Source organism: Xyrauchen texanus, chromosome 10, assembly GCF_025860055.1.
Source record: "Xyrauchen texanus isolate HMW12.3.18 chromosome 10, RBS_HiC_50CHRs, whole genome shotgun sequence".
Lineage (NCBI taxonomy): Eukaryota > Metazoa > Chordata > Actinopteri > Cypriniformes > Catostomidae > Xyrauchen > Xyrauchen texanus.
In genome coordinates, this window is record NC_068285.1 from 17,340,159 (window position 1) to 17,356,571 (window position 16,413).

Here is a 16,413-nt window from a genome sequence, read left to right on the forward strand (position 1 = left end):
TTAGAGCTTAAAAAATTCTGGCCACCATTCACTTGCATTGTGAGGACCTACAGAGCTGAGATATTTTTCTAAAAACCTTTGATTGTGTTCATCAGAATAAAAGGAATGGCATGAGGGAGTAAATGATGAGATACATTTTAATTTTGGCTGAACCATCCCTTTAAAGGTAGCTCATACTAATGCAGTTTAACTACCAGTCCTGATCCTTATCAGATTTTCAGAACACTCAGGTTAGAATAATACTTACCATTAACGACTGGGTTGAAGTGGGCGGTCCTATCAGAGGAGGTGTGTCTTGTGCGTGAAGGGGGCGGGACTGGAAGAGTTCCTCACCCTCGTGTGTTTGAAGCAGTCAGCTGAGCCGAATTTATACGGACGCGGCTTTGACCTCGTCGAGCATGCTGGAACACAAGGGTGAATGTTTAACCCTGTACGCAGTTTGTCATTCCAACTTGTAAAGTACATAACCCAGTTTTCGCTTTTTGTTCAACTTCGCCGTTCTACTCGTGAAGAATACCGCTTTGAAGGTGAGTGATCCTGAAGCGATGGACGGTTTGCGTTGAAAACATATAGTTACGTGCTCGTGCTACAATTTATAGATTTTAGGTTGTATTTTAGTAGCAGGCATGTTAAAGAAGTGTTTTTAGAGTTTCACTGTTAAGTTAAAATGCTTGTCACCAGAGAAAATGATAATATATTTCACAATATACTATCAATTAAACTTCATCCTCTTTGTGGATGATATATTTGCACGTCTATAAGGTCTTTATGACAGAAAGCGACAGGTCTGCGGTCAGTAAACGCACGCTTGTTTACAAACAACCTGAAGAGTTTTATGTAAGTTCAGACACTATTTTTAGGTGTGCATCTGTATCGTGCTGTGTGTAAAGTCATATGTTGATGCAGAAAATGCACATTTTGCCAAGCCTTTTTCAACTTGATGACACGACAACGTTTAAATGTCTGCGTTATTGGTCTGAAATACGAGGCGCAGGTTTTCGTGTATTGCGAATCAGCAAGAATGTAAATAAACGTCACTTGAAACTTTGTGTTCGTTTGTGGTTACACTGACTAAGGGGCCGTTCACACCGAACGCGACCTTTTGTCTAACAAAGTTGAACCGAGCGCATCGAATGAAACAGAACGCAGGTGTCTCGAGACGCTGGGAGTTATTTTGACACAACGTCTAAAATACGCGGCACTCCTGCACGCATCGTGGAGAATACGTCTTTTAGCGTATGTTTATATTGAATAACAGCCTTGGATGGATTGAAAATAACCTGTTAGGTATGACCGGCCCTTAAGACTTGATGACTTTAGACTAATAGTTTGCTATTTAAACAGCATAGTGGCGAGAATTATGCGTGTTATGCTTGATCTTGTACTGTAGTCTGGTGTGATACTTGTTAAACTGCATCATAATCTTACACATTGACAATTTGCAAGTGGTTGATTGACGTTTGTCACAAATACAAATGAGCTGTGATTTTTCTTGTCAAACAATCGCCCTGATGAATTGTCCTGAAAATTATGTAATATCCTTGTGCAAGAAGTCTATTTTTCCTCACATTAGCACAAAGGAGGTGTATCTTTTTTATTTTGTCAATGAAGGAAAGTTAAGTGGTTCTCTAACAATAGACTGGCCAAGTGCTGGAGTTTTAAAGGCATGTTCTCTCTCTCTGTCTCTCTCACACACACACACACACACACACACACATTTATCACAGCTAGCATTGTGTGGGTTTCATTTGGAAGAGATTCTGCAAGAAGCACTGAAGCAAAACGACCAATTCCAATTTTCCTCATCCAGGGCTATAGAGTTCAATTCAAAGTCATTCAGTTCAAAATTTGTATACACCTTGAACTCAATAAGAGACGTGAAAAAGAAGAGTAGCTTGATAATGTCTTTAAGCACATGAACATATTCTGGTTCAAATGTTTCCACAGATTGTAGCAGTTCACCTTCCATAATTTGTTTCCATAGGGGAATATGTTTTGAACTGTAACTTATAAACTTTCAAAGCTAGACCTTACCATGAACTTGAAGGAATAGTTCACCCAAAAATGAAAATTTGCTGATAATTTACTCCATCCAAGATGTATATGACCTTTCTTCATCAGAACTGGAAAGTATCCCAGGTTTTTAGCTTCAGCAATGCAAGTGAATGGACACCCGTTTTTGACGGTCAAAAATCATATTTAGGCAGCATCAAAGTAATCCACACGACTCCAGTCGATTAAGAAATGTCTCCTTGCGGTAAACGATAAGTTTGTGTGGAAAAACAAAGTGCTAATTAAAATGTTTTTAAACTTCAAATTGGCGCTTTCGCCAGCTCTCCGTAGCTGTTCGAATTGACCAACCTCTCACATGAAGTACTTTCCTCTGTGGTAAACAGAGCAGAACTTCTGAATTCTCGTGTGAACGTGCCAACGTGATGATGTCACACGATTGTGAGGCATTCAGTGTTTACAGGAAGCAATTAAAAAAAATACGTTTTAATAAAGTTTTCATTGCCGATTAGTTTTTCCACACAAATGTATCAATACACTTCAGAAGGCATTACTTGATCCACTGGAGTCATGTGGATTACTTTGATGCTGACTAAGTGTGCTTTTTGTACCGTCAAAAATTGGCATCCATTCACTTGCATTGGATGAATCTAAAAACCTGGGATACTTCCCTAAAAATCTTAAATCCTTTTCTTATGAAGAAAGGTCATATACATCTTGGATGACCTGAGGGTGAGTACATTTTCATTTTTGGGTGAACTATTCCTTTAAAAGCACATTCTGGATGCAGTCCAAGTTGAGCTTAGTCACCAGCATTTGTGGCATAATGTTGATTACCACAAAATGTTTGGAGGGTTTGAGGCAGAAATCTGAGGCTTATAATTTTATTAAAACACTGATCTTAAGTGTATTATCTGAACTGTTTTTTTTAATTGTAATTTTTTTGTAGTCATTTTAGTTTTATTGACATATCATCATGGCAACGAAGTTGTAAAATTAGATATAACTTTACACAGAAAAGGTAAGTGGTTTTATCACACGAAAATCATGTTAGCGCACACATTGTTTAAGTCTATTGGCTATTCTTTTTAAATGTACATTTCACTTTTATTGTGTCTCATTGTAACCTTGAGATGTTTTTTTATTTAATTTTTTTTAAAGAAAAGGAGGGACGAGTCAAATAAATGCTGTTGATTAAGCTTCAATTGTATTGAATAGTTAAAGGAACACATATTATACTCACATTATTTACTCACCCTCATGCCATCCCAGATGTGATTGACTTTTTCATATGGTGAACTCAATTGAAGTTTTTTAGAAGAATCTCTCAGCTCTTTTGGTCTATACAGTGCAAGTAGGGCTGGCATAAACGATTATTTTTTAAATGATTAATCTAACGATTAATTTTTTCAGTCCAATTCGATTTCGATTAATCGACTTGTGACAACACCGGTAATACCGGTTTCATCGGGGGTGGGGGTGTATAAAATGTAAAAAAAAAATACAAAATTAGCCGGGAGTTTGATTGACAGGCGATCTGATCAATCAATCATAATACGCCATTTTTGTCCAACAAAGTAGTCAGGAGAGAGAAGATTAACGTCGGTGGATTTGAATTTGAATAATGGATTGTAGGCTACTGTACTGACATCTTTCCGCGGTTAAAACAACAGTCCTTCTGATGTAGGCTACATTCATGTTTAGCCTATTTGATGCTACAAATTAACCAAGGAAAAGATGATCGGTTCACGACACATTAAAGAGCCACAAAATAGTAGGCCTATTTATGGTTTAATTTTCTTTGACTGACCAAATTTGAAAGTTGAGACTTTATTAAATGTTACCTGCTTGGTCCTGTCTGTCAGTGCGTTGTCAGTGTCCTCTATGTATTTTTCACGACATTCATAGCTATAAGCGCATTATTAATAGCTATAAGTGAAAACTTTAGGTGTCGACAACATATTATAGCCTACTCCAACATCGAGTGCAAAGTGGGGACTTGAGGTGCTCCGTTATCTGCAGCTGCTCCCGGGTGGCGCCTCTTCAGGTGCTGGTGCATTGCCGTGGTGCTAGAATGGAAGGCCATCTCCATTTTGCAAAGATGACATATCACGGAATTGTTTCCTTTTAAATTAAAGAATTCCCATACTTTATAGGAACGAGTGCCTGCCGCCTTGCACTTCTGATAGTCTGAGGAGCCACTCGTGTTGCTACTACTCTCCGGTGCCGGCATCTTTGTTTTGGGTCTGACGAATCGACGCGCATATTTTGCGTCAATGTATTTTTTGCGTCGACGTCATCCCTAAGTGCAAGCGAATGTGTGACAAAATTTTGACGCTCCAAAAAGCACATAAATCAGCATAAAAGTAATCCATATGACTCCAGTGCTTTAATCCATATTCAAAAGTGATATGATAGGTGTAGGTGAGACACAGATCAGTAATTAAATAATTATTTGTTTGAAATTCTTCTCCCTGCCCAGTAGGGGGTGATATGCATGAAGAATCTAAATAACCAAAAACACAAGTAGAAGAAAGTGAAAGTGACGCCTAACATATCACTGAAGACATTGATTAAACCACTGGAGTCTTAAATACCGTCTTCATAAGATTACTTTTGAGTGTCCACCCATCCATGACTCAACATTACGTACATGGTCTTGTACCTTTTGTCTTTGTCTGATTTTCGTAATACTTTTTTGCCTTAAATCAAAGTTTGTAATGTTGCGATTCATCTCAAAGCTGGTTGGTTTTGGTTTATGGCCAAGAACCCTTTTATGAAATATGCTACTTTATGAAATCTCTATGGAAAAATTTAATGGGAAAAATACTTCTGGAACTTAGTGGGCAGGTAGTGTGTGAACAAGGAATATTCTAGGTTCAAAACATTTTACGCTCAATCGACAACTTGTCCTTATTTTTCCTTAAAAAAAAAAACTAAATCTGGGTTAGAGTGATGCACTTACAATTGAAGCGAATGGGGTCGATCCATAAACGTTAAAATACTAATTTGTTCAAAAGTCTAGCCACAAGACATGCATGTTTAAATGATTTTAGCGTGATGAAGTAAAATCAAATTTTACAGCCTTGTTGCCATGACGACGTAACGCAGTAAACCCTAAAACAACAATACAAATTATTTAAACAACTTGAATACTAAAGTTCTAACAGAAGTGCTTTTATAAAATGATAAGCTTCACATTTCTGCCTTTAAATCCTCTAAAATTATCCCCATTCAATTCCATTGTAAGTGCCTCACTGTAACCTTGATTGATTTATTTTTTTATTGGTAATTAACATTGTCACGTTATTATGCTTTTTATTGAGCTTAACTTGTACTGAACACAAATTATTTATTTAATGATATGCCTTGGGGAAAGAGAGATTGATCAATTAAGAATTTAATTTTTAGCAACTGATCAGTCTGAAATAGAAACTTGAAAGTATACCAGCAACTTGGCTCAACAGCACTAACTCTTTAGAGAGCTGAAAATATCTTGGCACTGTTCTACCTCTCTTACCCGTTTATGACTGACAGACACATTTATCTGTCTTTCTATTTGACCCCTTCTCTAACTCTCTTATGTTAAGATTTGTAAATCTTTCTCTCGCTGTCCTACTACAACTGGCCATGCTCCTGCTATTTTAAAAGCACCCAATATAAGTGTTCACCCTAAGAAATAATCAAAGCATCATGCACCCTAAAGTCCTGCAAAATGTCAATTAGCATGCTAAAATAAGGTAGAGAGAGAGAGCTAGATACAGTGAAATTAAGTGTAAGAGGAGTTTATGCGCTATTATTAGCTTTGGCCACATAGAGTCTTGGGGAAGAGAGAATAAGCAAAAGTGCAAAGGTTTTGACTGGAGAGTTGTGTTACATGTGCTCCTCATTTAACCATTGGTGACTGATCCAGACCCATTGTGTTTGTTTTGGTCAGAGTTGCTGAAGTCTATACAAAAGTGGTTTGGGTCCATCCAAACTGGTTTATTTAAAGCAGGAATACACTAAAACAACACAGTAACCATCAAACTCCAATGGATCGCGTAGTCAGTGGGAACTTATGTCGGTTTGTGTTGCATTTCACTCTCTGTCTCCAGTCTGATTGAATTCTCTCTTTTGTTTGTGTGTGGCCACATGGGTGGTCCATGTTAGATAAATTCTGACCTGATTTTGGAGTCTTGGAACACACACATACCCAGCTGCCTATGACAGACCGTCAGTTCGTCACAGGGCAGTAACTCTTTTGATCTCCTCACCGTACCACTGCTGGCTTCCAAAAGTCCAAAGACCTTCCATGCAACCCAATACAGCACAATACATCACTCATCTCCTTTGTCCACTGTATTCCACAGCTGCTTAGTATTAAGATAAGCAGAGCTCTCTTGGTCTGCACTTTAACATTGTAGCATTATATAATTAATGACACAAACCCAACTTTCTTTGGATTATTTCAAGTCTTTGTATCTCCTTTGAGTTGGCTCATGATAACCCTTGACCCCTTAAAAAAAAAACATTGACAGTTATGCACTTACATTGAAAGTTTATGGGGCAAGATTGTCCCATTGACTTAAATTGTGAGTGCACTTTTGTACACGCTTTTTGATTTGTTTTTTATTTACAAATTGAATTACAAGTCAAAATAATTTTCTGTGGTAATAGTTAAACTTGTATATAAAGGGATAGTTCACCCAAAAATTAAAATGTGGTTGTCATTTACCCGCCCTCAGGTCGTTTTTCTTTCTGAGAAACTTGTATTAGGCAGAATGTTAGCATCAGTTACTGCTCCCTTTCATTGTGTAGAAAAAAGATGCAAGGAAAGTGAATGGTGACTGAGAATAACATACTGCCTAACATCTTTTGTGTTCCACGGGAAAAAGAGTCAAATTGTGTTTGGGACAACTTGAGGGTTTCATTTTTTTTTTTCATTTTTGGGGGTAAATTATGCCTGTAAAATGTAAGAATTAGCCTTTATTTAGGCAATGTTCTCTCAAGGACCTGGTTTGGGGGTCTGGAGAGGAGGAAGTCTTGGAAGTTTTTGCCTGTCAGGTTGAACCATGAACAGTTGTAAAGGGATCTTGACATTCTTGTGTATGCAGTTCATGAGTTTACTCATGGCTTGGACTTCGGAGAATGGTCTTACTTGTTCAGAAATGGTTATTTCATGTATCAGTAGCACCAGAGGTGGGTACAGTTGCCAAAAACTTTTACTCAAAAGTACAGTTACTTAAAATTACTTAAGTAGAAGTACTAACATAAATAATTACTTGAGTAAGAGTTAGAAAGTATCCAATTAAAAGAGTACTCAAGTAGTGAGTTCACATGACATATTAGACGTTTACTCGCCTATAGTCCATTACATAATACACATGAACATGTACTACAGAATTATAATTATTATTATTGACAATTCTGCCATCATTCACCATCATGTTGTTCCAAACCAGTATGACTTTCTTCCATGCAACACAATGCACCTTAAGTCACCATTTACTTTAATTGAATGTTTTTTAAAATTTTTTATAAAATATATATATATATATAAGTGAATGGCGACCAAGACAGTCAGTCCCTAACATTCTGTCTAACATATTTTGTATTCCACATAATACACAGCGTCACACTGGTTTGGAACAACATGAGGGTCTAGAAATTATGACAGGATATTAAATAATGGCTGAGCTATCACTTTAAAGGAATAGTTTACCCAAAAATTGTAAATTCTCGCATTTACTCAGCCTCATGCCATCCCAGATGTGTATGATTTTAAAGAATATTTTAGCTCTTTAGGCCAAAATTGTGATGCTCCATAAAGCACTTAAAGGCAGTGTAAAAGTAATCCATAAGACTCCAGTGGTTTAATTCATGTCTTCAGAAGTGATATGAAGGGTGTGGGTTAGAAACAGATCAATATTTGTCATTTTCTCCTAGAAAGCGGGGGTCGAAATGCAGAGAATGTAAATCACCAAAAACACAAGAAGAATGTGAAAGTTATCTGTTTCTCATCCACACCTATCGCTTCTGAAGATACTGATTTAACCACTAGAGTCTTATGGATTACTTCTATGTTGACTTCTGTTCATTTGATTAGCTTTAAAATGTTGCCACCAATTCACTTGCATTTTTTGGACCTACAGAGCTGAGAAATTCTTCTAAAAATCTTAATTTGAGTTCAGCAGATGAAAGAAATTCATACACATCTGGGGTGGAATGAGGGTGAGTAAATAATGAGAATTCAAATTTTTGGGTGAACTATTTCTTTTAGGGCTCTTGTCAGATCTGGATGAATTTGTCAATGAGACAGGCTTGGAAACATTTCTAGTAATTATTACAGTGAAAATGTCCCACAAGGACATTATATATATATAATGCTGAAATATAAACCAAAGCAAGATCATGTTTTATGAATGCCTTCTTTTGCTATTTCATAGCTTTTAAAGTCCTTTGTGAATTCTTATTTCAGTGTAGTTACAATTTTCAGTGTCATAAGTATTTAGATAATTAGTTCTGTACAGCTGTACCGCCACTCTCTAAATGCATAGTATGCAGCCTAATTAGGGCACCAACTCCGGTTGTGGAATGCTCGGTGTGTCTGAAACCGCCCCCTATCCACTATATAGAGCACTATTTTGTAGGAGTGTCATAATTCTTCTGAAAACCTTTGTTCACTCATTCTTACATACAATGCACTCTAATTTCAAGTGTATATTTGATGTACACTCGATGATGGTTAATTTCCCACAATCCACCACTGGGAAGATGTACGCGCTGGGAGTTTACTGTTTCCTTCACTCCTGCAATGTTTTATTTCATGCTGAATGTACTAAGTTATTACGCACACCTCGCTGTCTGTTTGCGCTCCAGTTGTCGATTTACACTTCACTTGGATGTTTACATGGATTCATACAGTTAATCTGCCTGAAGTAGCTGCGATTTAATTTCCAGTACCTCTGCATGGGCATGGTGTAAATGCATAAATACTGCTTATGACATGCAGGATAAAGGGCACTGATATATTGTTGCACTGAATTAAAAATGTACACTGTACATTTGCCCAGTTACATTATCACCCTGAAAATGACCATCTCATTACACAAGTGTTTCACTTTGAAGAGTTTGACGCTGCTGCTGTGATGACTTGTGATGACAGTCTGTGACACCGGCTCAGCATGTGCAGCTGTGTGAACTTCCGCTCTTGTAAAAGTCCCATCAATAATCTCTCAATAAATTACACATTCATTCAAATTAAACCCAGTACTGTAACAACAGTAACGCCACCCATTGTAAAGAAGTAAAAATAAATCATTTGAAGTGTACTTGAGTGAGAGTAAAAAGTACCCACTTTTAAACCTACTCAAAGTAATTTTCCCCCCCAAAAGATACTCAAGTAAATGTAACGCGTTACTACCCACATCTGAGTAGCACCCAGGACAATTTTATTTTTAATCTCTGCTGATGTTCTGCTTGGACTTGAGTAGATATAAGCATGACAGCAATGGTATTCTTATGACGTACAAAGCTAATGCCACTTAAGTCCCTTCCCATGTAATCAAACTTGAGGTGATCACAAAATATTCCAGGAAATATTCAATGCATTGGTCATATAATGTCTGCTGGATGTTCGCTTGTCAGGCTTTACATAATGGCAAATAGCATTCCTATACTGTAAATGGAGCCAAAAGGACTTCTTTCTAAGGAGTTGTCATCCACATGGATATTGAAGTCACCAAATTCTACACATGTATACCACTTGTATACACATCATATTGAACAGCCCAGCTGTAACCCTTTATGACTGAGATATAAATAGGAGCACAGTTGCAGTCGCATCTTGTTTGACCAGTTTAATTCTACTGTCTTTTTCAAACAAAATGTGCTCCCAAGTACCTTTTATCTTGTCATTTTTTTTATCCATCTGTTTACCAAATGAAGAATATCCATAATGCCTATGCTTTATTTAAGGTATTTTCCAACCAGTGACAATGTTGTAGGCAAAGCTTGATGTGAGAAGAGGAAGGAGGTTTCAGACTGAGAGTGATTGTCTTGTTCTCCTAATTGAGCGTTCCACAAAGAATGGTAAAACTCCCTATTCTAAAGGAAAGAGAGGCACTTGACCTGTGTTTATGTATGTACTAAAGGGAGGACAAGGAGGGGACTCTCTTGGAACAAGCATTTCAACTTTGAAATTCCTCAGCAGCCATGAGAGGCAGTGGTGGGATCCATCCACCCTATTAATTTGCATCCCGATAAGACATCATCAAGCATTTAAGCCATCTCTAAACAAAGAGATTACCAACAAGCGTTAACAATGTTTTTGGTGCTTTGTGCATATTTCTCATCATGGAGTCTACAAAGAGTTTCTTGTTGGTTCTTGTGCTACCCAAAACACTGGTGGACCATATCGGTATGTGGAAGCTTTATGTAGTGTCTGATATCTTAACAATAACCGGTTGGATTACGTAACCGAAACAATAAAGCCTCTGTCAATCAGCAATTGAAACATTAAATGAACTGGAGCCACTTGAACTTGGAAGCCTTTTCCTTTTTTTTTTTTTTCTGTTATGGATTTCAAAAACACGTTTAGGCCTCTGTTTCATTCTTCGAGCCACCACATGATGCAGTGAATGAACCAGAGATGGGACCAAGTCACACATGTGCAAGTCTCAAGTAAGTCTCAAGTCTTAACCTTCAAGTTTCAAGTAAGTCCCAAGTATTTTTTTCTTGGGCAAGTCAAGTCAAGTCAATTCACAGGCTATGTCAAGTCCAAGTCAAGTCACAGGCTATGTCAAGTCAAGTCCAAGTCAAGTCACCTTATTATTGTAATTTTACCTGCAGAATCTGATCATAATAAAGTGAAAAGACAAGATATAAGTAACTGTCAGTAAATTACAATACTCATGTTCAGTAAAATACATCATGGAATCAAACAAAATTGTAACTTCATAAAATTATTTATTTTTCACTTCTGCCAACAGTGTTTGAAATGTTTTAAATTTTCAACATTGAGTCCATAAAACAAATAACAGCTTAACATCCAACAGAATCCTCTCTGAACACCTCTCTCTCTCTCTCTCTCTCTCTCTCTCTCTCTCTCTCTCTCTCTCTCAAACACAGTTATGTACATTAAACTTTGTTACATTTCTCCTCTCTCTCACACACACACACACATTCTCTCTCTCTCACACACACACACACACACACACACTCTCTCTCACACCCACACTCCCTCACTCACTCACTCTCGCGCTCACACACACACACACTCACTCTCGTGCTCTCGCGCTCTCACACTCCCACACTCACTCACTCACTCACACACTCACTCACTCACTCACACACTCAGAGTATATCCATTAGTCATTACCTCTTTTACAAGGTATTGCACCTTGAGGTACCAGCGCGCGTGAACGTCATGGCAACGTACAAAACAAAGTACCTCGCGCGGGAAACACTTAACGTAAATGCGCGTAACTAACGTAAATCAAGCAGGCTAGTATGCAGCATAAGCCACGAAGTGTTGGCGAAATAAAAAATTAATGGACAGATTTTTTTTTTCCAGAAAACTTCTTGCACAAAATAAATTCAAGCACTTTCAAGGACCTGTATCTATGTATGTTTATTTTCAAGAACTTTCCAGGGCCTTGAATTTTATTTTTCAGATTCACAAACTTTCAAGGATTTCAAGGACCCGTGGGAACCCTGCTATTATTACATTAGCTAACTACCAACTAACCAGATAAAATTAACAAATTGACAAGCACTTACTGGGCAGAATGGCTCTTCAAATGGCGGATCGAAATTGGAGGTTGTCGTCTGGCTGTCCACGATCTTAACTTTGCATGTCTTGCAAAGCGCTGTTCGATCTTTTGCCATCTTGATAATAATTTTTGAAGCGAGAGCGATGACCCTCGATAACGTTACCCCTCCGGCTGACATGTTGATGTGTTATCTGATCTAAGTGGGCGTGGTGTGCGTAAGGTACGAGAGGGCATGGCTGATGATAGCCTATAGTGTCAGTGATCCAGTCATGACAAAACTATTCTCAGCCTGCGCTCCAGCTGGATCAACTTTATTTTTTAAAATAATGTACATATTTTATATTCAAACTGAAAACATGATGTGATTAACACTCAAGTCATTCAAGTCTTCGTGTCTCAAGTCAAGTCAAGTCCCGAGTCTTTAACTTCCAAGTCCGAGTCAAGTCTCAAGTATTTTATTTTTTGTCAAGTCAAGTCACAAGTCATAAAAATAGCGACTCGAGTGACTCGAGTCCAAGTCACCAAGTCACAAGTCCCCATGTCTGGAATGAACCCTGATGAACTTAAAAAAAAAGCACTGAGGAGGTTGTGGAAAGTCATGCATCTGGACTTAATGCAGGCATTAAAATCTCTACCATGCTGATTTCACAAGTTGCAGCACTATTTGCTGTTAAAAAAAAGACTTCATTGTTGTCATCAACCAAGTGCATGTGGTTTTCAGTTTGTGACATAGGCGTCTTTCAGCTGCTCGGCGCGTTTGACAGATATTAATGTAGAAGGTTTGTTTTTAGAGTGTGGAAAGAGAAAGCTGAAAATTGAATTTCTTAAAGCAAAGCCATACCCTACTGTCTGAAATTCCCAATGGTCAACTTACATTGCTCGAGTCAGAGTGCATTATAGCAAAAGTTGAAATGTTCTCAACTTTTGAACACATAACAGAGGGTTCCATATTTGACGCATAATCCTGTTTAAAATCATTGGATTCACAGTGTGTAAGCCCATATAGCTGTTCAGATTGAACATGTTCTTGCACAAAAAAACTTAATGAATCGAACTGAAAAAAGGTGTCTCAAAAATAACTTTAAAAAAAGAGTTTCAACTTAACATAGTGTCTAAAAATCCACTGCTCCTGCTCAAGACATGATGCATTGGTCAAAGACGTTCGTCTAGTGCACGTTTACGTAGAAAAATTGTGCAGACGTAAGCAAAAACCCTTTCGGTGAGAACAGCTCCTTAGACATAGATGTACTGTAAATGTATGCAGTGCTACTTCTCGAGCTCTGACCACTCTTCAACTACATGCACCTGGTTGAACTTTTGTTATTTTCCTAATAGACAACCCAAAAGGGTGGCCTCAATCATATGCAAGTATATCTGTGTGTGTGTGTTTGCAAGAATGTGTGTAGCGTTTCTTCTCTGTTAGGTTAATGAGCTTGTCCATTGATGCATAGCCGGCCTGAACCATCTTTCAATCCTGGATGTTAATTTGAGAATTTGTTGCAGCGCTCATGCAGTTTAGCTGCCCGATGGTTGAGCCATGAGCCCAGCTTTCAGCACCACACGGTTGGGCTTATTGCTCCTCAGTTTGGACTTCCATGCAGTGTTATGCCTCCTACATACTACATGACTTTCAAAGACATCGGATTGTGGTAACGTTCATATTACACAACTGTCTGTTCGAATCGGCGACAGGGTAGTACAGATTAAAAGACATTTCACTATTGAAATCTACCTATATGCTTACCTGACTGTCCAAGAGAACTGGCAATTTCTCTCCAACTCTTCTCTTTCTCCACCCGGTTGTGGTACAGTTCAGAGGAAACGTCAAATAGTCACTGGTGCTCCTGTCAATGTTCCACTAATTTTCCTCCTTTTCTTCGGTCCAATGAGACTTTCTTGATACTGCAGCCTTGCTAGTTGATGTTCTGTTGCAGGTACATCAGGACTCCTCCCACTGAAACTTCCCATGCCTTGTTTCTTGCCCTCTCATTGTCTGTAGGTCAACACTGCAGTTATATTCAGTCAAAACCTAATTCACATTTGCGCGATTTGGAATCGCAGATGGGTCCAGATATTTAACATTCTAGATATCTTGCTGACATTGGTGATGCATCGGCGATTCTCTCAGATCTCGTCTTTGGTAATTCATACATTGCGATCGTCGCTCAAGGGTGCGAGCTGCGATTTGCATATGATTTTGGGCTTTTGAAAGCGATCTCCACAACTGTCAGCGAGCGAAAATTGGGCTTAAAATTGTATAGTATAAACTCACATTAACGTAACCTGTCAGAAAGCACTTGTGTGCAGGTCTCGATCGTTGATTCCAAGCATGTCAGATCAAAATGTCTCTATTCTGCCTAGGCTCGCTCCCTCAGCCTCTCCTGTTTTACACGTTTCTCTTTCTCCACATCATTATTTCACTCCTTCCTAATCAGTTCTAATCAGTCTTGTTCTTTCTCGTACTTATGAAGACTTAAGTCGACCCCAACACAGCCCCTCTCTCAACTTTTCCGTTCTAGGAGAGATGTGCAGTGCTATTTTCAGTTGTGAATTATGTTTAGCATGCAGTGCGAAAAAAGAGGCGGCTGTCAAATAGCTACAGAAGACAAAGTATTTATACAGTCGCCAACTGTCCATGTGTGTTAATGCATGTTGTTGTCAGCACCTGATTAAGATTTACCACATACCTTGTTAAAAATATTTATTGTGGTATATCTATTAGGGCTGGGTAAAAAATATAGATATTTTTTTTTATTATGGTTAGTTGCAATCCCAATATAGATTCTTAAAAAAATCCCTAGAACGATATTTTAAGTTTTCTTTTGGTAATTTTGATAATTATATATTATATCTAAAGAGCAATTGAACTTAAAAATGTAATAGTTCATTTTTACAATTCATATTTTTATATTTTTTGTACAATTTACTTTATTTGCTGAGAGAATACTTTTCCTTTTCAGGCAAAATTGACTGCAAGCAAAAATAACTGAAATATACCCAAATAAATCATTATCGAATTAAGGGCTTGTGACTCCGTATCAAATCGAATCAGGAAATCTGTATTGATACCTCACCTAGTATTTACAGTTGTATATGTCTAGAAGTTATGTGGTTGTGGGCCTTCATGTAGGCTTCATTCATTGAAAGCTGATTATCTCTAAAACTTAACTTTTGTTTTCATATGTTGTGTAGTTATGTTAGTAAGAAGATATACAAATTAATTTAACAAAATATGCATTTAACATAAATGTTGTACCATGCATTTCATAATGAATTGTAATTTATTAACCCATTGAATCATCCCAATTGAGATTTCTCTCTCGCTTTCACACCCTCGCCGCCTCTCTCTCTTAGACTGGTGCACAGAGGTTTGGAGGTGAATGTGACCACTCTGATCATCTCCAGTGACTCGGGAGTATGGCCTTAGCAGGATGCCCAGACTATTTTCTCCACCATCCAAACTACCAGGTAAACTGCAGCAAATATTGACATACTGCTCTGTCCAAAGCAATGGAATCTACACTTAGTCATGATTAGAGGTCGACCGATAGTGTTTTTTTCAGGCCGATGCCGATCTTTTGAAATCCGGGTTGGCCGATGGCCGATTAATGCTGCCGATTTAATTTGGCCGATATGTGCTTGTTTTTAACCTCTTATTTGAACCTTTTATTTGAAAGATAAAATGTAACACAAATAATTACTTAAGATAGACAAAATTCCTCAACAAATACATTTATTGAACACTTGACCAATCTGCACTTGTACACTTAAATTAAAATGTATAATGTAAAAACATATTGTATAAATAATGTATAACAAATATATTAAATAAACAAAGCAGGTGTTACGAACTGCTCCGAGACACGAAGGTTGAGATCCAAATGCAGCTTTAATTAAGGGGCAATCCAGACACGTAATCCAATATTCAGAGCATCCAAGAGAAGCAGAGGCATAACTAGGGATGGGTATCTTTAAGGTTTTAATGGTATTACTATCTTACCGATATTGCTTATCGATCCGGTACTTTAATGGTATTCTTAACGGTTCTTTTTGTTATATATATATATATTACACAAAGATAAACATTATATAGGCACAGGGATTTAATTTCAGGAAGGTCTACTAACGTTACTGTTCAGGTGTGGTCTAAAAAGAAATCTAATAAAGTAATCAATTGTAAAATAACACTGCATAGTTTATCATAGATTAATGCTTATTAATGCAGAAGTTATTCATTCAAGAGCTGTAAGTGATTTTCTCTTTGCCTTTTGTTGTTTGATTCGCAGTAATGGCTCAATCGTCACATGTTCATTAGACCGCTTCCCCTTTAAGACCGAGTCTAATAGGCTCCTGATGCGCCATATTTTCTCTCAACTATTTCCATAACTACGTCCATTTAAGACGTAAACTGTGTTTAAGTGAATCTCCAAGCCGGTCGTTTTGACACATTTTTGTGTATAGTTGATCGTTTAGACGCGCACATGAAACCCAAAGTAGCCTATACTTTGCTTGTCTCGTTGTGGTCTGTATCGGAGCACGCGCCGCCTTGGGAACGGTATCTCTTGAGCTCTTTTTAAAAAAAATTTTTTTTTATTAAACGCGTCCCGCAATTTAGCAGCAGTAGCTAGACTGCATTTTACAACAATCA

At 37.8% G+C, this 16,413-nt stretch overlaps 1 protein-coding gene across 2 annotated transcripts in view; it reads left to right on the forward strand.

The window, feature by feature from the left end:
* Nucleotides 1-336: 336 nt before the first annotated feature.
* Nucleotides 337-16,413, forward strand: part of LOC127650325 (growth factor receptor-bound protein 10-like) — an 80,893-nt gene continuing 64,816 nt past the window's right edge. The window contains exons 1-2 of one of the 2 annotated variants that reach the window (XM_052135669.1): nucleotides 337-527; nucleotides 15,120-15,233. In XM_052135669.1, coding sequence (XP_051991629.1) covers nucleotides 15,183-15,233 — 51 coding nt within the window. In that variant the 5' untranslated portion in view covers nucleotides 337-527; nucleotides 15,120-15,182. The remainder of the gene's footprint in view (nucleotides 528-15,119; nucleotides 15,234-16,413) is intronic. The other variant, XM_052135670.1, reaches the window with a different exon arrangement.